This window comes from Podarcis tiliguerta (assembly GCF_965153285.1).
Source record: "Podarcis tiliguerta genome assembly, chromosome: 2".
Lineage (NCBI taxonomy): Eukaryota > Metazoa > Chordata > Lepidosauria > Squamata > Lacertidae > Podarcis > Podarcis tiliguerta.
Genome location: NC_139535.1, coordinates 46,225,367 through 46,248,022, shown reverse-complemented (window position 1 = coordinate 46,248,022; position 22,656 = coordinate 46,225,367). Strand labels below are relative to the sequence as shown.

Here is a 22,656-nt window from a genome sequence, read left to right as displayed (position 1 = left end):
CAAATCGGCACACACTTTTGTGAGTGGTTACTGCATTCCCTGAATAATCTAGAAATCTGTTCTTGCGGTGATCCTGTCAAATAGCCCATTCTATGCAACTGTTTTTTTTTTTGGGGGGGGGGGTTGTGTGTGGGATCTCCCTGCAATTTTCTGTTTCTCAGTGACACTTTCCCTGCTCTGATTCCTGACCCGAGAGTCAGTGTTGAAGCTTGCTAACGCTGGAGAACTCAGTATATCTGCGCGTCAGACACTTCCTTTATCTTGACGCAAAAGCAAAGAGAATAGAGAGCATTTTGTAGCCTGCTCTCATGCATGCAGATTTGCAGCAGGCGTCTCTGCTTGAGAAGCTCAGCCCTTCGCCATGTCTGCCTTGTTTGTTTTGTGGCTCTGTTTAAGTCCCTCTTTCCCATGACTCCAGGGACCCGTGACTTATGAGATCAGTTCCACACATTGTGTCTTAATCTTCAAGCTGCTATTTCCTTTACATCGAAGGCAGTTGGAGCCTTTTCTTCTATACACTTTTGATAAGCATTTACACACTTTTCTGGGGAGTTTTGCTTGCTTGTTATATTCAAGCCTGCTGAGACATGATTGGACGGTTCTCTCCCAGAGTTGCTTACCATGCTGTAGTTATTTCCCCCAAGTTTTCAGGTTTTTTTTTTAAAAAAAGATACAATAATAATTTACATCACGGTTCTTCATCTGAATCGTAGGGTAGGGATGGGGAAGAAATTCAGTTCAGTTCATATTTAAAGGAGAACGTGCTTAATTTGGACTTTCTGAAACAATATGTGAACTGAAGCACACCCATGCTTTGAAAGGCACACTTCTCTGAAACTTACAATGCGGGTTTTCAACCAATTAATGTGTGGAAATTGTATATAATGGGTAAAGGATGCATATAGAGTCATATATTAGTGAAAATGGTGTACAAAAATCCATTGTGCTCTGGATAATTTCCTTCCAAAAATTTGTCTGTGGGGCAAGATTACATATAAATATACGCATGTCAGGAAAAATTCGCACTAAAATGCTGATGAATTCTCACGAGGACTCTTGTGTAAATAAAATAAAGTAAAATTCAAACTAATGTGAAAATGTAGAGAGCAAAATCTTTTAACTTTAACTACAAATGTCAGACAGCTACAGGTGCAAAGTTTTGTAGCTTTCTTCAAAGTTTATTTCCTTCCTGTAAATTACCACTTCAACAGTATGCGTCTGAACCTACATGTGTGTGCAAGTACGCATACGCTAAAGAGAAATTTAAGGTCCTTTGCTGGAATTACAACATACGCTTGTTATGAATAACCCTTAACCTTATGCCTGCAAGAACATTTCACACCAAAGGAATAAAGAAAGATTGGTTTATTATATGAAATAGAAAAAATAAATGCTACTTCAGAAAGCAAAATTGCAATTTAAGCAAGCAACAACCCCTACAATACACCCACCCACACCCCTTTATCTAAGGAGTGAAGTTATTTGCAGAAATGTGGGTGAGACAGTTTTGCCAGCAGCGCCCACACTAAGAGTAAGAAATGGAAAGGGAAGAGTATACCTGTCCTTAAAGTGAAGTGGGCACGTGCTGTTCCCTGAGAGCACAGAGAAAAAGAGAGTTTCTCATTGGAGCTAGGGACAGCTATGATAGCCAGCTAACTATTGAAAATCTGGGGTTTTTAGCTAATGCCTCTTAGTAGGGAAGGGAGGGAGGGGCTTTGAGGTGACTCATTCCTGTCTCCCCCCCCCCCCTGCCCATTTCTCATCTTGCCCATCTTGCACATTTAAGAGTTTGAAAGAACTCTTAATATCCTAGAGAGAAATGAACCAGACAGGACCTGGCCATCTTTTTGTGTGCTCTCTGCCTTACCCTTGTCTTGATGGCCCTCATTCAGGAGCTTGAATAGGCTGTGCTTGGCAACTAAATTTGCATGTGCTGATCTTTACAAGGTGGCGGCACATTTTGAGATGAGGTGTTAGGTTTCTACCAAGGTCAAGCAAGTTTCATAACAGAGAATCTCATGGCATATTTAAGTTATGTCAACCTTTACCCTTACGCAATGATCTACGGAGATAAACCATAGAAATAAGTTCAGATCCATACACCTGTTCACAACACATTCAGCTGAATCCAGAGATACACAAATCAAGTTGTGTGTTGAGATCATTCTCTTTCCTCCTTGCTGAAAGGAAAAGAGTGTGCATGGCGGCACACGCTGGTCACCTGCGAAGCAAGGGCAGTGGGTAAGGCTGCAACTGCATGGAAATTGGTCACAGACTGGACCCAAGCGCTGCAAGGTGTTCAGTGCAGGTGACTCTGTGTGACTATGTCACCTATAGCTGAACCTGGCTAATGGGCCTAGGCATTAATTTCCCAGCCTTTTTCGGGTCAAGCAGTTGCTCTCTTAAATATATCAAGCCAGTACTGTTTAATGTTGGTGGATGGTATCAGATAAAATTCTGTTCTCTATCAGACACTTGACCATTGTTCTCTTTCAGGGCACCACCAGTTACCAGAAAAAAAGAAACCCTCACGAGTTTTAGAAAAAAGATCTGCATCGAGCACCCAGAAATCAACTACTAAAGAAACCGCAGGTTCAACATCTCTGACAAAAAAGTTTGGAGTAGCTTTTTTAGAGCTGAACCTCATGCCCCTCTTGTCAGGTATTTCCCCACCCTCACACCCCCACCGCCCCAGTACTTTTTTGGGGAGGGGGGATTAAGGTTGCAGGGCGAAGTGGTTAGATCAGGCTTCCTCAACCTCGGCCCTCCAGATGTTTTGGGGCTACAACTCGCATAATCCCTAGCTAGCGGGACCAGTGGTAAGGGATGATGGGAATTGTAGTCTCAAAATACCTGGAGGGCCGAGGTTGAGGAAGCCTGGGTTAGATGTTATGTAGTTTGGTATTGTCAAATGCTCGAGCAGCTTGTCACAGAGGTGAATGAGGGGGTGGCTTGTTTTATTGTAAGAAGCTGCATTGTAAGTGCTGGGACAAATACTGGCTCTGCCAAGAGAGTGTGCAAAATGGAGAAATTCAGATAGCCCGAAGCAGTATATCCTGTCTGTAAAGTCAGAACATAACATGTATATATCTGTGAGTAGAAAAGGGGATGACATCTTGTTGTGCTGAAAATCTAGTGATTTCTGAAAGCTTCTGTGTATTTGAAGTAGACCAGCCTTGTAAACAAATCCACAAGCGTTAACTGACTTACCAGCCCATCTTAGGTTAGTAATTGACCCCCATAAGGCAAAGGAAGGACAAAGTTTTCAAAATTTAAAAGAGCTGGAGGAGGGGGGCGGGGAGTCAAAAGGTGAGTGAGGCTTGGGGGTGGAAATATTGCCTCATGTAGACAAGATTTCCTTAACCTTGAGCCCTCAGATATCATTGGACTACAACTCCCATCATATCTGACGGTTGGCCAGGCTGAGTGGAGATGGGGGGGGGGAGTGCTCTTTGACATCATCTGTGGACTCCAAGATTGGGGAAGGCTGCTGTAGACAATTGAGTGACACCTTTCCTAAGTTATCATCTACCCCTGCCTTTGTGATACTGCTTATGAATGATGTTGAACATGTTACTCCTGTCAGTATTTAATTAGTGCTGGCAGTTTGCCAGGCTCTGTACAGAAGTGGAATCGTGTATGCTCAGAGGCTCCAAATGAGAAGGTTAAGGCAGAGAGGTACAGGCAGAGCTGCTGTATTGGTTAGAAGGATAACAGGCGTGGGAGATCTATGATCAAAGGATTCAGATTGCCACTTCCTAATGTACATTTTCCTGTCTGGACTCAGCCAGTAACAGGGATTGTGGTTTTGTGAATTGACTGGCCCTCATTAAGGGTTTGTTGCATTGCAAATTAAGAAAGACATTAAAATTACTGAGATTTCTCCTTTTGGTTTTTCTTAGTGTTTGCAAACATAACTCTTCTTGCAAAAACAGTCTGGTAACTGTCAAAGTGTCAGGAAAAGGTTTCATTGTCTGTGGGGTTTTAAATTTTTAAATATAGTTAAAAGGCTGCAGTTCAAGAATTTTTTTTTTCTTTCAGATCAGTGCAGGTTAATTTTAGAGCTGCTTCATACGTCCCCCACTAAACAAATCTTTGTATAGAAAAACACACACACAGAGCACAAGGTTTTTTTCTTCTTCCTGCAGCCAGTGTGCATGCAATATAGCTACTGCTGTATATTTCCATGTAGGAAAAATATAGCAGCTTACAGGAAATACGGCCTCAATAAGGCTTTAAAATGTTGCATGTTGGGTGATAGGAACATTCTGCCTGCCTGCCTGCTGTGCTGTTGTACGGTTCAGCTAATACAATTTGCAGAGATGTGCACTTTCTTTTTTGACATCACTGCTGCCCAAACTACAAAAGCCTGAAAGGTAAAAAGCTCATGGTGATTTCACTTCTATTAGGAATGCAAGGTACATAGCAGCAACCCCCTGAGACTGCATGCTGCTTTGCTGGTTTAGCTGACAGCTTACATACAAATTATCTTTTTGCTGCATGCTTCCGGACGTTTTGCTTTTAATTGAAGCTGAGGCTTCAAGGGCATTGATGCATTAATTGGACGGCACTCTGGCACATTCAGAGCTCCTCTCAGTTTCTCTTGCGCTTTGTAATTTTGTTCAGCAAATCTGCACTACTACTGATACAGGCTGTTTCCCTTCAGTGCTGTTCAGATTAGTGCATACTTGTAACAGATGTAGTACAATGAATGCTAAAAGTATTCCATGCCTTGTGGTTGCAAGTGAGGTTTGCAAAGCCTTTGCCTTCTATTTGTCCTTTGGAGGGCTCCCTCTTCCGGCACCCTGTTTTCATGTGCAATATGAAGTTCTGCTGCTGGCTTGTGGGCTCCCCCTGCTGGCCCCTGCAATGGGGTGAGAGCCTGTTGCTCTGTCCCAGCTCCTGCCAAACTAGCAGTTCGAAAGCATGCCAGTGCACGTAGATAAATAGGTGATGGGAAGGTAAATGGTGTTTCTGTGCGCTCTGGTTTGTGTCACGGTGTTCTGTTGCGCCAGAAGTGCTTTAGTCCTGCTGGCCACAGGACCTGGAAAGCTGTCTGTGGACAAACGCCGGTTCCCTCGGCCTGAAAGCGAGATGAGCGCCGCAACCCCAGAGTCGCCTTTGAATGGACTTAACCGTCCAGGGGTCCTTTACCTTCCCTTCCCCCTGCTGGTGATCTGCAGCACTTCTAAGTCCAATGACAATTTCTAAAAATGACCCTTGAGAAATAGGATTCCCTATTGAGTTCAAGGCCTGTCCATTCATTGACTGCGAGGAGATGGCTGAAAATATGTGACAGGGGCAATGAGTGTGAGAGCGAAAGAGAGACCGATGCTAATGGACAGTTGGGTTCTTTTTAAGCCAGTAGCTGACATAACGGAGAGAAGAATTAGGGACTAACTTTGGAGAGGTATAAATAAGCAAGCTGGAGCAGGGGAATGGAAGACAAAATTACAAACTGCAGATGAGTAAGAAATGCTGCAGTCAGAAGGTTAAGAGCAACGGGGCAGGGGGGAAGATCACGCTTATAAAATGGAAGCAATTTAGTTTTATGTGTCATTTTCCCCTAAGTAGTTTGTTTTTATCATATACTAACACAACCACCACCATTATTAAAATTACTGCCCGCCCTTCACCAGCAGGTGTCAAAGCAGGTTACATCAATTTAAAATTCAGTATTAAAAGTGTTGGCAGCAGGAGAGCTGGAAAGGAGGTAGTAATGGGGGAGAGTGGGGAGAGATGCTCTTTGATGCTGCTTGTTGATTTCACATGTTCCATTGCAGGACTGCAATGATTGGAAGCATTTTTAGAGAGTTGGGCACACATGAGCAATAAAGGGAGGGAGCAGGTCTAGTCTAGGCCAAGGAAACCTTTAAAAAAAAGACCATGGGTCCCACTCATGGTCATACGTGGTGGTCGTATTCCTACATAGGAAGTTGCCTTATACTGAGACAAGAGGACCATGAGTCCATCATTTTTGTATGGTCTACACTGACTGGCAGTAGCTCTCTAGCCTGGAGAAGCAGGGGATTGAAGCAAGGATCTCCTGCATGCTCAGGAAATGCTCTCTCACTGAGCTGTGGCCCTTCCCCAAAGGAGCTCCCTGCTTCCTTTGCAATTGTGACAGGGGTTGGCTAGAAAAGAACGCACTGCTAGGTTGCCCTAGTCTTTGCTCCTTTCTCTGCAGGTTCTTGCATTTGTTAAAGTGGCACAAATGACCAAATGATGTGGTGTGGTTTCTCCAGAGAATAAGCCTTAAAAAGGTAAAGGACCCCTGGATGGTTAAGTCCAGTCAAAGGTGACTATGGGGTGCGGTGCTCATCTTGCTTTCAGGCCAAGGGGAGCCAGTGTTTGTCCACAAACAGCTTTCTGGGTCATGTGGCCAACATGATTAAATCGCTTCTGCCGCAATGGAAGCCAGAGCGCACGGAGACGTCATTTACCTTCCTGCCACAGTGGTATCTATTTATCTACTTGCACTGGTGTGCTTTCGAACTGCTGGGTTGGCAGAAGCTGGGACAGAGCAACGGGAGCTCACCCTATTGCAGGGATTTGAACTGCTGACCTTCTGATTAGCCAGCCCAAGAGGCTCAGTTGTTTAATAAGCCTATCAAGCAATGACATAGAGCATATTGCTTCTTTAGTACTGCTGCTATAATGATTATATAAATAATGTAATTCCATTTCCAGGACAACGCTGCGTGGTCAGTCAGCTAGGAGAGAAATCCCCTAAACTTTGGGACGCATACCTTAGCTTTTCTGTTGAAGGGACTCTGATGAGTGAGAAACAGAAACATGAATTAAATCCACTGATTATTAAGATTAACTCCGCAAGGTGCTTACCAGACACCCCCGTTCCAATTCAAGTGCTACAGGTAAATCAGAGCATTCTTCTCTCAAATAACTACATGTGACATTCTGGGGGAAACAATTGAATTCTGAAAAGCTCCTGCTTCTTACATTTGTAATTTCCCCATTTCTTATTTGCAAAACAGTTATAATCTAAAGACGATCTGAAGTGAACTTGTGGCCATATTGGATCGCTGCATTTATGTAACACGTGGTGGTGGAAAACCTAGCACATTTAAGTTCCCCCATCCAGAACTCTTGTTTGCACTTTCTATATACACATAGAATCATTGAGGGAGCATGTTTGCCCACTCGCCTCAAGGCAGGCCCTTCCCTGAGTATGCAAGTGCAGGCAGTGGACTGGGGAAACAGAAGAGTGAGGGCAGCCACTCTCACCTTTTTGCTGCCACTGCCATTGACCACCAGGTTGTTGCTGCTGCTTGCAGATTGCCTATCCCGGACACCAGTCTGCCTTGGACTATGCTACATGGCTGGGACAGCCCTACCACTAGGCAGAATGAGGTGGGTGCCTCAGGCAGAACTTAGTTGGGCAACATGAAAAGACAGCAAATTGATAATTTGTTATTGTGTTTTTACTGCCAGGGAAGAGAAGAGATGCTTGTGGGATTTTCCTGCCCTGAGTACCAAAATAGTTTTCATCAGCCTTGGGTACCCATGATAGGGTGGGGTGGGTCATTTGCTGCTTGGCCTTGGCAATGGTGTAGCATGGGGGTGCCGGGGGCCATGGCCCCGGCACACAGAGGGGGCGTGAACCAGGCTCCTCCAGGATGGCCTGGCCTGCTGCTTCTCTCCACCCGCCAAGGGCTGTGCCAGCCAACTCCCCCCTGTGTGGGTGGGCAGGCAGCTTAGTGCAACCCCACTTTGCTTTGGTGGGGGTGGGGTTGCTCCATCGTTGTCGGTGGTGAGGGCTGAGGTGGCGCCCCCTATCTGCCCCTGCCTGCCCTGGGCACCAGCAATTGATGCTATGCTGCTGTGTCTTGGGCAGCAAAATATACTGGGCTAGCCTAAACTGACCTCAATCAAAGGTGCATTTTTATTTCATACTTGATTAATTTTACTGAAATAAGGTGTATATATATTTTCTGAGAGATAAAGGAGACCGAAACAGCCCCCTCCAACCTTCCTTGTCTGCTCTTTCTTTTCGATAGCGTTCATGCCTTCCTATTTACTGCAAGTACAAATTCCATAATATGGAGCCACATCGAACGCAAGACCGGGATCACGGCTCTCATGTCTTCTTTAAAGATACCAACGTGATTCTTGCAGGAACAATAAGATGTGATGAACTGAATGAGTATCTAAGAGGACCACCCTTGGAAATCGAGGTTCACGATCGGGACAAGAAATGGCAGGATGTTGATGTAAAGCCTTCCTTGTTTGGAGAGGAGCCAGGAGACCGCAGGCTCAGCCATCTGAGCTCGGTCACTTCGAAATACGTGGCCCAGAATCCCATGAAAGGCATGGAGGAAGTGTGGCACCCATATGGGGTAGCCAAAATCCGCTTGGCTGAACTACTGCTAGGTGAAAAGGCCTTGAACTTTTGTGCGCCAATTCACAACTGCTCCGTTCAGGATACGAGTGCCACTCGGAAGGCTAAGGCTGCCGACGGCTCTCCGGTGGCCCAGATGCCAGTGGGGCATTATGTGTGCTCAGGGGCCTTTCTTAAAGTCAGAGTTGAAATAGCTGTACCGTTAACTCCGGAAGATGAAGCAGAGGACACTAAAGATGATTATTGCCCCTATGGCTGTATCATCTATGTTTTCGACTTCAAAAACACTTCTCTCATAGGTTACTTGCTGCAGGAGATTACAAAAATCAACGCAGAGGCTCTAGAACTGGATTCGTACCCTCTGCGCATCATTCATAAATCTCTTAATGCGTTAAAACTGAATAGCAGGATGACTTACGAGGAGATTTCTCAGCTGGACGTTCTTACTGGGTTTCATATTCTGGACGGATCCATTCACCTTCTTATCGTGGAAGGCTTAAAGAACAAAGCCCTTAAGAGGTTATGGAATAAGCGAATAGACAGGTAACCAGAAGCGTTTTGCAATTAAAGCCTATTTTCCTCTGCTCTGATCTTTTTAAAAAGGTGATTTGTCAGACTCAACCTCCTATTTTTAATAACTGTTTTGTATATAGAGAAGCATTTGTTTATTTGCTTCTTCTTTCTTACAACGTGCTTCTGGTCTGCCGTGATCAGACTAGTTCATGTAGGGATAGAAGACAGGACTTTCAGGATCTGTTCAAGGATGCTTTCAAAATTGAAAGTTAGCCCAAAATTTCAGCGCCAGGATTTTGGGGTACTTTGGTTGTTTCACTGTGTTTTAATAAAAATGCACCAGTCAAATTATGAAAATAATGAGACTAGTCTAATGCAGCACTTGGTTTTCCTCGTTCCCATTTTGCCCATTAGAAGTTCGCTAGTGCAATGCTGTCTTGGCACTGAAGAGGCGCACACCTTAACGTCTGATGTTGAGCTACAGTTCCTGCTTCCTAGGGAGAAAGTAGATTAGATGGTAATTTATGCAGTTAGCAGTTGCTGTGGATATCTTTATAAAGTAAATAGCAGGTGGTGCGTGTGTTTGTAGGAAGGCATTAACGCTTTCCCCTCATGGCAGAGTTCCTGCAGGCCTCCTATTTTGCACTGAAAGAATTCCCTTTCATACTAATGGAATGAATCTTTCTTTCTTTCTTTCTTTCTTTCTTTCTTTCTTTCTTTCTTTCTATAAATAAAAAATCTGCCACCGTTCATTTAAAATAAATTCAAAGGTGGCTTGCCACAATAATATAAAAGAATCTGATAAAAACAACATTAAAAGCAAAAATGCATAACAATTGCCACAACCCGAGTTTCAATGGCTAGGAAATGCTGGGTGAACAGGAACGTTTTTAGCAAGCACTGCAGTACCACTGCAGAAAAGAGCATCCTCCAGGTTGCTGCAAGATGGACTTCAACAGGTTGCAGCAACCTGGGGTATATGTCTGATGTAAATTGCAGGTGTCGGGGACTTGATGGGGCCTGGGACCACACTGCGGGGCAAATAATTAACTCCCCTCAGCCACCAGGGGGATTCTGATCTGCACCGGGTCTTTCTCCTTACTTTTAAAATGCCAGCCATGCAGTTTCTAATGGTACCTAGTTTGGCCCTTAAGGGCTTTACAGCCAGTTGAGCTGTTTGTAATGGACTGCTACAGTAATCAAACTGTTTCCTTTAATGTTAATTTTGTTTTATAACTGTATTTACAGTAATGTACTGGTTTATTTCTCTTTCACTTCCAACAATCTTTCCTAAATCAAATAATCGGTGTTCGCAGACAATACTAAGAAGTTGTGGAGCACTTTTAATTTCATTCTTCCTTGCAAGCGTCATAATGTACAAATGTTAACATGTTACAGTGCCAGTCACTTTTAAAGGAGTCGCTTGACGGAATGCAAGATGGAGGAAAAGAATTTAGAAGGCCGAGGCTGTGTGAAAGTCATTTTATTCACTTGGAGGCAGAATGAGAACAGGTTTCATTATCAGGCTCATATGTTAATTCAGGGGTCAGCAAACTTTTTCAACAGAGGGCCGGTCCACTGTCCCTCAGACCTTGTGGGGGGCGGGGAGATAAACCAATTCCTATGCCCCACAAATAACCCAGAGATGCATTTTAAATAAAAGCACACATTCTGCTCGTGTAAAAACACGCTGATTCCTGGACCATCCACGGGCCGGATTTAGAAGACGATTGGGCCGGATCCAGACCCTGGGCCATTGTTTGCCTACGCATGTGTTAATTTATGCTTGTTGCTTCAGGCTGGTTTTGGAGTTTTTCAGAGCACTACAAGCTACATCCTAGAAAATCCCCAGAAATACAGGTGGGAGTGCTAAGGATGCCTTTTGGATTAGTAGCACATTACCCCTTCTCCAAACATTTTCCCGTCCTTTGTCTGTGGACAGATGAGTGCCTTTCCACATATAGGAACATAGGAAGCTGCCTGATACTGCATCAAGCCATTGGTCCTTCGACCTCAGTATCGCCCTCCCTGGCTTGCAGTGATTTTCCAGACTTTCAGACAGGGGACGCTCCCAACCCAACCTGGAGATGCCAGATATTGTATACCTCACTAGCTGTTTTTCAGAAAGGGCTAGGTCTTAGAGAAGTGTGCACTGACAAAATAAATCGAAGCCCTTTTGTAGTCTGGTGTCGTCAGTCTCACATCTCCTTTGAAACTCATGGGACTATGGATGCTGCTGCAAATTAGGAAAGAGGGAAATAGAGCAAACAGGTTCCCTACCCCATGAGATTTCTATACAGCACAGGACTAGCGCTACCAAAACAGCAAAGCTGGAGTCACTCACGTTTTTCCAGAAGTCGTCATCTGTGTTTATGCCAAGCATAACCAGAATTGAATAAGAAAATGTTTAGGACTGCCTTTTGACATGGAGCTCTTAAATATGCTTGGTAGTGCAATCCTACAGAGATGGGAGTTCCATTGAGTTCAGTGAGACTTACTCCAAATGAGTCTTCTATAGGTTTGCAACTAAAGTACTATTAAAATTAACACATAGGAAAGATAGGAATTAAGATCATTGTGAGACTGGTTAATTTGACCCTACTGGTGATATGGAAGGGTCAACTTTCCAGGACTGGGATATGTTATTGGAGCAGTATTCATGAATTTTTAAAAAAACTTTTGCTTGACTCGAGATGTGCTTGATTCAAGTTAGCACTTTTAAGGTTTTGTTTTGTTTTTTTAAATACAAGTTCTCATAAACACCGTCTTAGAGATTCCTTTTATCTCTCCCATAGGAGGAAATGCCTCCTTTAAAATGATTCCTCTTGCAATGCATGTATGTATCTAAGAACAATGCAAGTTTTCTTGCATTAGTTGCTCTTGATATGATGATACCTGCTTCTCTTCTTTATCATACAGGGTTTTAATCTGAGCTTTATAATACTTAAAAATAAAAAACCCTTGACTAAGAAAGGGGAAAGGTGCTATGAAATGTCAGGAAACACAAGATTATGATGTATTTGGTCAATGCTGTCCTATTTCTTCTCTCTTATAGGTTGCGTGAATCTAAAATTGGACGATTACAAATATTCTATAACTCACACTTCTCTTTTCATCAGCGCCTGTATGTAGACCTTGAAGCCATCCTTCTTCATATCCGTCTCTGCAAGCCACTATCTAATATTGTGAATCAGCCTTTGTTATATATCAGGGATATGGTTCCCCTTCCGTGTTTTGAAGCTCTGATCAGGTTTGATTGTTCTTGGATTTCTGACTTACTGTTCTATATATATTTAGAGTTTGGTGTATATACCTTTGTTGGTTGTGGAGGAGAGGAGGAACCTCCACTAGACCCTTTGGAGAGAATTTTCATAGCACTTTTGATTATCTTTTCCTATCTCATCTCAGCTGAAGAGAAGGTAACATGTAGAGGGTGTGTGTGAAATCATCTGATTCTCCGTAGTCTCATCACACTATGCTGCCTTAATAATTGGATTCGGCTCAGTTTTGAGATCCTTTCCTCTGGCAATGTGCTTCATCATTTCCTTTCAGGGTATGTTCAGGAAGTCATCTGAATATGCAAATGGGGGAAGAGCAGGTGTACAGGGCCTTCACCCAATGTCGTTGTGCCCATAGCAGATACCCGAGTCCCCAGGCTTCCCTGTGTTGCATGGGGAAGGTCTGCAGGGGGCTTCTACTTCCATTCATTCCCTTGAACTACTTCACGTAATCAGGGCTCCTGCTGTATTGGGGTCCCTGATCACATGCTGAGTGTAAGGAAATCGAGAAAGATTTCTCCAAATTGGGTGAATGGGCCTTAAAAGGGCACATGTGGTTCAGTGTAAACAACTGTAAAGCAATGCACAAGTCCACTTACATCTTAATAGGACCTGAACTGGCTGTGACTGGGAAAGGATTCTTGAGTTCATGATGGATGTTGACCCATTGTTGATCCATATTGGGGATCATGAGGAAAGGGATTGAGGGGAAAAAACTTTCCAATAACATGGTGCCATTATACGAGTCAACTATGCTTGGAATACTGTATTTTTTTAAAAAAATATTATTTTATTATTTTATTTTATAATTAATTATATTCTTCCATTGTGAGATCTGTCCATTTATTCTTACTCCCTGCTTCCTGTTATTTAGACTATTACTGATCCATAAGAGGACCTCCTACCCCATGTCTTCTAAGCATACTCATGAATGTTGTTTTTTTGGGTGGGTGGGTGTTACTGTGGGTGTTACTGTCGTTTTTATTTTTATTATGTATTTTGTGGTTTTATATCTTGATTTTATTCTGTGAACCTCCCTGAGACCCCAGGGGATAGGGTGGTATATAAATTCAGTAAATCATCATCATTATCATCATTGGAGAGGGAGTCTATCAAAAGCTTTTTAAAAGTCAAGTACACAGTATCTGCTGGGTCACCCTTATCCACATGCTTATGTTCTCTCTCTCTCTCTCTTTGCCTTGTTCTTCAGGCTTGATTCTATCTGCCGCAGTATGAGGTTAAGAGATGTGGTCCATCACGATCTCTTGCCATCTGCAGAAATGATCACAGTGTTGAGCCAAGAGTTTGGGATCCCATTGAAAAAGGATGACTTGTTCATCCAGCAACACCCAGAGATCTCAGGGATGTTTGATATTCCACCAAAGTATTCATATGTGAGAAAATATAGACGTTTTCCTCTAGATAACCACAACGAAGAGTACATACTCAGAAAAAGGGAAATGGAAAGTCAGACACCAGAAGACTTTATCCAGGTGTGTGTGCTGCAGCAATGAAAGGTTGCCTTAAGACAGGAAAGGGGAAACAGTAGCCCTCCACATGCTGTCAGACTACAGCTTCCATCAGCCCTAGCCAGCGTGGCCAAGGATGATGGGAGTTGTAGTCCAGCAATATCTGGAGTGCTACAGATTGCCTATTCCTATCTAAAGAGATTGTTCAGATATGTCTATGTCTCACAAAGTGCCTTCTTAATGGAGTTGTGATATTATAGCATGCACATGAGGGGTTTTTAGTTTGAAAGTGAGAAAATGCTCAAATTCCCCACCTGCCGCATTTATTTTTGGTGCAAGCTCCTGATGCTTCTCACAGTTTGCTCATGTGAAGAGGTCTTCTGTCGTCCTGTGATTCACATATACACATATCAGGGATGGGGAATCTTCAGCCATCCATTTTTTGTTGGGCTCCCAACTTCCATCAGCCCCAGCCAGCATAGTCAGTGGTCTGGGACAATGGGACAGCCAGCAGGTTCCCCATCCCTGCATTGTTCCCTGTCAGAAATCATAAGCTGGTTAAAGTCCCTGTGAATCAAGTGGGACTCACACCTTAGGAACCACAACCCAGGTCACTGGCATAGAGGATTTATTTATTTAGCAAATTTAACAAGGAAAAAGAACAAAATGGATACAAGGATCTCCCGCCCCCCAAAAAGGAGAAGTTGTTATTTGGACTTGTGTGAGCCCTATGATATTAGGCCTGAGGGTTCATTAAAAAGCCAGCTTCTAAGGGGAAGGAGCCCTTTATGGTTTCTGACACCTTTAGGGCAACAAAGACTAAGCAAGCAGCTGGGTTTTAGAGCCTCTGTGAAAGATGTGCAGGTGATGGTCTTTAGTGCCCCATATGTTTTCTTAAAGTTCCAAGTATTTACTTCTAAAATATGAACGTTATTACAGTGACTAAATTAGCTTGGTTGATAGTGGAAAATAGGAAGCTGAATGTCTCCTAAGAAAAGTGGTTGGCAGCTGGCAGCAAGGATAGGACAACATGGGACCCCACAGCTAGAGCTCCAACTCCATTTACATCTTTGCCTTCAGTTATGTGCTGCCTGGTGACTGTTTAGAGCAGCCTTTCTCAACCTTAGGTCCCCGGCTGTTGCTGGGCTACAACTCCCATCATCCCTAGCTAACAGGACTGGTGGTCAGGTGTCAGGGAACTGCCGGCTGCGAGGGAGGAGGAGGAGGAGGAGTTTGGACTTGATATCCCGCTTTATCACTACCCTAAGGAGTCTCAAAGCGGCTAACAATCTCCTTTCCCTTCCTCCCCCACAACAAACACTCTGTGAGGTGAGTGGGGCTGAGAGACTTCAAAGAAGTGTGACTAGCCCAAGGTCACCCAGCAGCTGCATGTGGAGGAGAGGAGACGCGAACCCGGTTCACCAGATTACGAGTCAGTCCACTGCTCTTAACCACTACACCACGCTGGGAGGAAAGAAAGGGAGGATACAGAGAACGATCCCCTCTGATTAGCACTTGTTCGTCCTCAGAGGAAAGAGAAGAGGAGAGTGAGTCTGATCAGGAGGGGCGACTTCCGAGAGGGGGTGCTCCACATCACAGGGAAAAACGGAAGGGGTTGGGCCGATGGCTATGCTGGGGGGAGCGAGGGAAAAAAGAAGCCAGTCGAAGCAACGCGTCATGAAAGACGGATCGCTTTGTTTATTCTGCCTGTAATTGTGTCAGGAGGAAATAAAGAATGGAATTTATGGCTGGTTGCCTGGAGTGCTTTCTCTGCTGAGAGCAGCAACGCGATGCAGCTGGTTAGCTGACACCAGGGGTGAAAGGAGCCATGGTTGAGAAAGGCTGGTTTAGAAGACCTGACAGTGGGCTGAGTTGGAGAGACTTGGCGACAGCTTACTGATTTGACTTACCTGCCAGTCCAGCTACCGACTTTTTCCGTGGCAGAAGTCCTGTGTCTATTTTCAAAAGTACATTTCTTTTTGTCTTAACAAGACCAGAATAATTACACGTGTTAACTTTTCTTCCAGTCTAATATTGAGAATATACATCTGCTCAGCAAGATGGTGAAAAAGGAAGGCAGCAAAATCATCAGGGCTTTCCCTTCTGATGGCAAGTCCATCTTTAATTACAGTTGTCAGACGTTAAATTCTGCAGAAATTGCAAAGAAGTTGCTTCGTCAAGAGATGGCAGAGGTGAGATTAGTACATCCCATTTTGGATTTCTGCTAGAGTAAAAGATTGATCTAATGATTTCTGGTATGTCTGGTAAAATTTTGGAATTTTATTTTTTCCTGGGAATTTTGTGAAGATTTTGGGAGTCCAGTGGTTCAGATTCATAGTGTTTTGTGTGTATATGTGTAAGACATGAGGGATGCAATCCTTAAAATTCAAAAAGGTGAAATTCTGGAGTGATATATATATATATGGGACGCGGGTGGCGCTGTAGGTAAAACCTCAGTGCCTAGGACTTGCCGATCGTATGGTCGGCAGTTCGAATCCCTGCGGCGGGGTGAGCTCCCATCGTTCGGTCCCAGCTCCTGCCTACCTAGCAGTTCGAAAGCACTCTTAAGTTTAAGTAGATAAATAGGTACCGCTTACTAGCGGGAAGGTAAACGGCGTTTCCGTGTGCGGCTCTGGCTTGCCAGAGCAGCTTCGTCACGCTGGCCATGTGACCCGGAAGTGTCTCCGGACAGCGCTGGCCCCCGGCCTCTTAAGCGAGATATGCGCGCAACCCCAGCGTCAGTCACGACTGGCCCGTACGGGCAGGGGTACCTTTACCTTTACATATAGATATCTATAAATACTCCAGAATTTCACCTTTTTGCATTTTAAGGGATTGCATCCCTCATGTCTTACTTGGAGGGCTGCATTTTTTGTCGCTGAATTCATAATAATATTGCTTTATCTTCTGAAGTGAATTTAAGTATCTATGGAATTTCTAGACATCCAAGTTTCTTAAGTGTTTTCTATACACTCTAAATCCAACCCAGTGATCATTGCTGTGTTAGGAACATGTACAGAATTTTGTTGTAAAGTTCAGGCTTTGCTCTTTTTAGCAAAACTTGTTTCTCTGTGGAGAAACATAGAGGATGAGAGTTCTTTCTGAGGGAAACATTTGTCTTTCTTTCTTAGAATCCAGGCAACAGGTTTGCTTACAATCATGAATATCTGTCAGCCATGTTTGACCCAGTAGATGAAGACAGTGAACTAAAGGAGTCCATGCACCAATCGGAGATGATGTGGCTCTCACCAGGAGGGTTTGTGTATCCTGGATATAAGAGCAGCATGGAATGCAACCGGCATCCTCGTAAGCCTGACGAAGCACGAGTGAGGGAACTGCGTGAGGTAATGGCGCATTTTAAATTCCTGCCACATCTGTAATCTACAGTGTGGCATTTTATCTTCACAACAACCCTGTGAGGAGGATTTAAGAGACAGGGTCTTCTTGCAGGCCATCCAGTGAGTTTTATGGCAAATGCAAATTTGATGCTCGTCCCTCTGATCAAGGCCCAGTATTCACTCTCCACTCCCGTACATCTTATTATTATCAGGGTCTCTTCCAGCTCTACCACCCTATGATTCTGTGATCATTTAGGCACAAGGCAGACAACATTCTGTGTGTCCTTGAACAGTGTGAACTTACTGCTTTTATTCTCCCAAGTATATGCTGTGTTTTAAACAGTACTGCTGTGTTTATTGGTAGATTTACAGCACAACCCTGTGCATGTTTACTTTAAAGCTATGTTTAATGGGGTTTACGTCCAGATAAGTATGCGCAGGATTGTACCCTCAATATCTTTTTTTATTTTTGTGACTTTTTGGTGCAGTCCTGTGGTCCTGGGAGGTTGTCCAAGGGACTATAGCATTTTGTAGATTCTCCCTCTCCACAGGCAGAGAGAGTGAGCTCAAGAGAGATCTGCCCCTGGAATCTTATCCAGCCACAATAAAAAGGTCGGCTGCCATCACTTCTTTACAATTAGTCTCTCCTGGCAGAGAGGGCAAAAGTTGGGGTAAGCAGTAGGTAGGCTGTGTACCAGAGGTAAAGGGGAGACCCGGCTTTGGATCTGCTGAATCCATATCCCTCCTATACCTTCAACACTCTCCCAGAACGGAGGGAGATAAGCAGCAGAAGAATAAACACTAAAGACCACTGAAGAAGAAACAGAGAGCCAAAGACTAAAAGATGCTGGCAAAAGGGAAAACACTTACAGGGCTCTGGATTTGCCATAGTGCTCCTGCCCAGATCCAGTAGAATTGCTCTGCCCATTTTTATTCTAAGCTGGTTTGAAGACTTTTATATAGTGGAAAGGCGGGTTAGAAAACAGCTTTGGTTGTTTGGTTGTGAAAAGAAACTGCACATGCATTTCTGCATCCTGCTGGTAGCTTGTCAGAAGATCCCATGAGTATATTCGTGAAATTGAGATTTTTTTTTGCCTAGTCATGCATCTTCAAAACTGAGGTCGAGTAATTAAAATTTGTCCTTGCTGATTAATCAGCTAAAGCCTGTATTCAGTGGTGTTATCTACCACTGAAACTGACTGGGATCCACCGTTAAAACTGTATTTTTTAATTCTTAAGATTTTAAACTGCATTTTACATTATTGTAACCCTTGGACCGAAAGGTGGGTAATAAATTTAAAAAACAACAGCAGCTGCGATAATCAAATATGTGGGCTTTTGGTGTGTGTTTTTAAAAGACACCATTTGCTTTGACTAGCTGTCACCCATGCTATTTTGCAAACTGCTTTGGAAAGTCCCCTCAGGTTCAAAAGACATTTGCCATCTGGCATGGGGACCTGCTGTTTGAGAAACAAGATCAAGTGGACCCTAAGAACTAACAGATCACAGGCTGTCTTGAGGTGTTATCTCAGCATACAAAATATTAGTATCTGTGTGCTAGCTTTTTCATCTTAAGGAAATTGCTTAACGGAAGTTACGTTTGTCCTCTGTCAATATGGTATATTTGACATATTCATATATTGCTGTGTGATTTGAAGTTTATACTGTCCTGGAAGTTCCAGGAAGACAGCTTTTGTGCTAAAAGATTTGCAATGTTCATTTAGACATGGCAGGAGCACTCGAAAGCCAGTAACATGACGACAATTCCGGACCGGGACAGATGGCCTTGGGACAAGAGACATGCAGATTTTGAGCTTTACAAAAAGAACCCTCCATGTGCCCACGTGCTTCTTGACACTCAGAGAGAAGGTACATACTAGCTTGGGATGGACCTCTTTTTTTGACCCTGCGGCTAACCAAATCGTTCCAAAACAAATATTATCCAATTGATTCCAAGTTCTTTTTAAGGATTTGTTTTTTTTAAAATCAGTGGGACGTGGGTGCGCTGTGGGTTAAACCACAGAGCCTAGGACTTGCCGATCAGAAGGTCGGCGGTTCAAATCCCATTGCCTGGTCCCTGCTCCTGCCCACCTAGCAGTTTGAAAGCACGTCAAAATGCAAGTAGATAAATAGGTACCGCTCCGGCGGGAAGGTAAACGGCGTTTCCATGCGCTGCTCTGCTTTGCCAGAAGCGGCTTAGTCATGCTGGCCACATGACCCGGAAGCTGTACACTGGCTCCCTCGGCCAATAAAGCGAGATGAGCGCTGCAACCCCAGAGTCGGTCACGACTGGACCTAATGGTCAGGGGTCCCTTTACCTTTACCGTTTTTAAATCACGGAGACTCTATTGCTATAATCCACAAGCAGCCAGAGCCTTCGCTTTTGCAGAGATAAAATATGAATCCAAGTGCCCAGACCTCAATCTCACCTTTCTTCTCCGCTCCTTTCGGAGTGATCTGGAAGACAAGAGAGATCACTAATGGCACAGCCAGATCCCCCTGCACCTGAAATTAACACTTTCAGGTTTTTTGAGGTCCACAGCACCTTTGTGTGACCTTGTTTTCTCTACAAAGCTCGGGCTTTCCCTGAACCCATGCTCCTTTGTGGTCCATGGCAGAGCGGAAGTCCCTAAACATGTAATCTAAAGAATCTACGCTTATGATTTGGAGATGCATTACCAGAACGGATGAGGCAAAAGTCGTTAACAGCTAGTAATTAGAAGTGGGTTAAGGATCTAAATATGTCATAATATAGTTCTTTTTTATCATTTTTCAACTGACATGTTTCTGAACAAAAGAGCCTCCAAAAGAGATACGATGCAACACTGGACTGAAAGTTCATCGATGCTGCCCATCAACAGAGCTCACTGCAAGTGGACCCAAAGCCAGCTGCCAGCTAGCCCGGCTCCAGGGACTTCTGAAAGATGCACCAGCCAAGCTGTCCCTAAGAATGCTGGTAACATTGACTTTTTAGAAATCCTAAACCCGGTAGTCCTAAAGGGGTCAGCTTTTCTACCAAAGTCATGGTGAACCGCCAGTTTACATGCCTAGTTAGACCTGGCATGGCTCCCAACTTGGCTGTCAAGGTTTGGTTTCCCCAAACCACACACATCATCAAATGTGATGGCAGGTCTGGAACAAAGGAAAATGCTGCTGCTAGTGCACAATCTGGTACCATAAGGTGTGTTTCTACCTGTGCACTGGCAAGGGAGGCTTGATGTCGCTGCCCATCAGCTGATAGGCAGTGAGAGCAAGCAGGTTGGGAACAGCTGTGCCATTGAGGGGAAGATGTTAGCACAGCAGAAAGGAGGTTTAAGTCGATGCCTGTCAGCTGAAGGGCAGTAACTTCAAGCCCCACTTGGGCTTTCCACACTACGAAGGAAAATGGGTCACCGGACGGTGTGACATTTGGTGATTGGCCCCATCCACCTGCATAATGGCCCAAAGGTTTGAGAACCCAGGATCTGGCCAGCCAGCTGAATCCAGTCCATATCCTTGTTGTAGCACATACGGAGTTCATATTAAAGTGATATGCTTTGCATCCCCCCCCCCCCCAATCATCAACATATTTGCTAAGGCATCAATATATTTGCCAGATTCATACTTTGTTTAGCTTAGAATAAAAACCTCACAGGTAATTAGGATATCTATCCAAAAATGTAATCATTACAGATAACCAGTGATATGAGAAAGAAAGATCTGCATGGAGTTAGTTGGAAGTCACTTTTTTTTCTTTTTTCTAATTTTCTTCTTTTTTATTTTTATTTTTTAGGAGAATATAATTTTTATATTTTTATTGTAGTTTATGTTATGATTATATCCTTGTATTTTTGCTTTTGTATTTCCCCCTGTTTTGGTATTAATTTAATTTAATGCTTGTTTGTATGATGCATAAGTATATAAAAAAAGACTACACACACACACTTACTTGCTCTTACTCTTTGAATATACTTCAAAGACACACCAGTCCTGAATTTATTCATTTCAGTGCTGTTTCAGGTCACTATACCAGCTTATGGACATGACCTTGCAGTGTCTTCAATGCAGCTTTGATCTGAATTGTATTTCTGATTCCTAGTGTTGGGAACGCACACATGGAGCTGTATATTTAGAAGCAATGTTCTGAAACCTGCTATTCCTGTTCCACTAGCCTACCCCAGTTGCTGGAATGGCAGACCCAATAGAAGAGAACAGGATCTGCAAAGGATTTGTTCCTGGCGCTGAACCACTCCTCAGCCTGAAGAGGAATGACAATATAATTCCATGCTATGACAGGCAACATGATACATTTAAAACACTGAAGGGAGAAGATTTCCGGTAAGTCATCTAGCTGCTGTACCACACACTGGCATGGCAAGATGATGTTACAGGTAGTTTACTGGCACGTGTACTTAGGATGTATGTACAGCAAAGGTAAAGATCATGTAGCCCACCAGGTATTACTATGCTACAATTTCTGGCCATGGCCATGCTGCCAATAACATGTGAAGCCCCACAGGTTTCCCAGCCCTGTTGTGCAGGATTGCAGATCGAATCATAGAAAGGCATTAGCCATTGGAAATTGCAGCAGAAATTCTGAGCTGTCATCCAGAGTTCTCTCTTTAGCTTTGGACAGAGTAAGCTGGGGTAGCTAACCTGTTGCTCTCCAGATGTTGTTAAACTCCCAACTCCTGCCACCCCAGCAAGCATGGTCAGCAGTGAAGGATGATGGGAGATGTAGTTCAGCAGCTGGCGGGCCAGAGGTCTCTCATCCCTGGAGTTGGTTATGCATTCTGAGACCTGAATAACCCAGATACTCCACCTTGCTAAAAACGTGTGTAAATTAAGTTAATATATTGGAAGAGTAGGAGAGTGAGCTTTAATCTGTTACAGTGCAAAGCTTGACATTTCTCTTTCAGTAGGGTCAGGCCATGATTTTATGCATATTTTGTACCGTGAATGTTTAAATAAAAACTTAGTACATAAATATGAAAGCACAGCAATGTAGCTACTCTAAAGCATAAATTTTCACCCATTTTTAAAAGTCTATTCTGTTTTGCAGATTGATTTGTCGTAAGCGTTCATTTCGGTACAGGGGGCCGCCTCTGCAGAAATTGGTCTTTAAGGAAGAAATCCAAATAGCAGAGGATACACAGGCTGCAGGTAATGAGGAGAATTAAGCACTGATTACAGTGTGGTACACAAACCAGTGATTTTTTTCCTGTGTCTTGCTAAGGAGTGATAGTCACTCTGCTTTTCTGTGTGCAACGCTGAAGTTAATTTGAAGAAGAGCTAGGGTACATAGCATTAAACTTTAGCACTTGGAAATATTGCTATGGGAAACAAAAGAATTGATCTGTCTGGTCAGTTGTTTGAAGCAAAGCATTGCCTTTCAAAGTAATCTAGGGGGGAAAGATTACTCGTAAATGAGGCAGTGCAAGTTCTTATTCTGCGTTTTCAGTTCCTCCAGAGCTATTTCTATGCTTGGCTTACCACAGCAAAATTTACGCTGTAGTGTCAGAGGTCCAATCTGCTGTGGTAAGGTGTCCCTCTGCTTGTGAGAAGCACCCAAATGATGGGTGCCAACTGTTTGTGGGCACTTCAACTGGCTACCCTGGCACAAGTGGCAGGGCTCTCTACTGAATCTTTTAAGTGTAGGGAAGCAGAGAGGCCCCTAGTTAGGGGTAGAAACCTCTTTTTGCTATTGCAGCCTCGTTTTC

The 22,656-nt window shown here is 43.7% G+C and overlaps 1 protein-coding gene across 9 annotated transcripts in view; it reads left to right on the top strand.

Moving 5' to 3' along the window:
- Window positions 1–22,656, top strand: part of CFAP92 (cilia and flagella associated protein 92 (putative)) — a 53,297-nt gene that overhangs the window by 27,197 nt on the left and 3,444 nt on the right. For 7 of the 9 annotated variants that reach the window (XM_083420722.1, XM_083420718.1, XM_083420720.1 and 4 more), the window contains 11 exons: window positions 2,497–2,661; window positions 6,691–6,875; window positions 8,019–8,902; window positions 11,928–12,122; window positions 13,361–13,643; window positions 15,647–15,811; window positions 16,751–16,963; window positions 18,682–18,826; window positions 19,756–19,913; window positions 21,108–21,274; window positions 21,999–22,099. In XM_083420722.1, coding sequence (XP_083276848.1) covers window positions 2,497–2,661; window positions 6,691–6,875; window positions 8,019–8,902; window positions 11,928–12,122; window positions 13,361–13,643; window positions 15,647–15,811; window positions 16,751–16,963; window positions 18,682–18,826; window positions 19,756–19,913; window positions 21,108–21,274; window positions 21,999–22,099 — 2,661 coding nt within the window. Of the gene's footprint in view, window positions 1–2,496; window positions 2,662–6,690; window positions 6,876–8,018; window positions 8,903–11,927; window positions 12,123–13,360; window positions 13,644–15,646; window positions 15,812–16,750; window positions 16,964–18,681; window positions 18,827–19,755; window positions 19,914–21,035; window positions 21,275–21,998; window positions 22,100–22,656 lie in introns of all 9 variants that reach the window. The other 2 variants (XR_014506347.1, XR_014506348.1) reach the window with 1 other exon arrangement.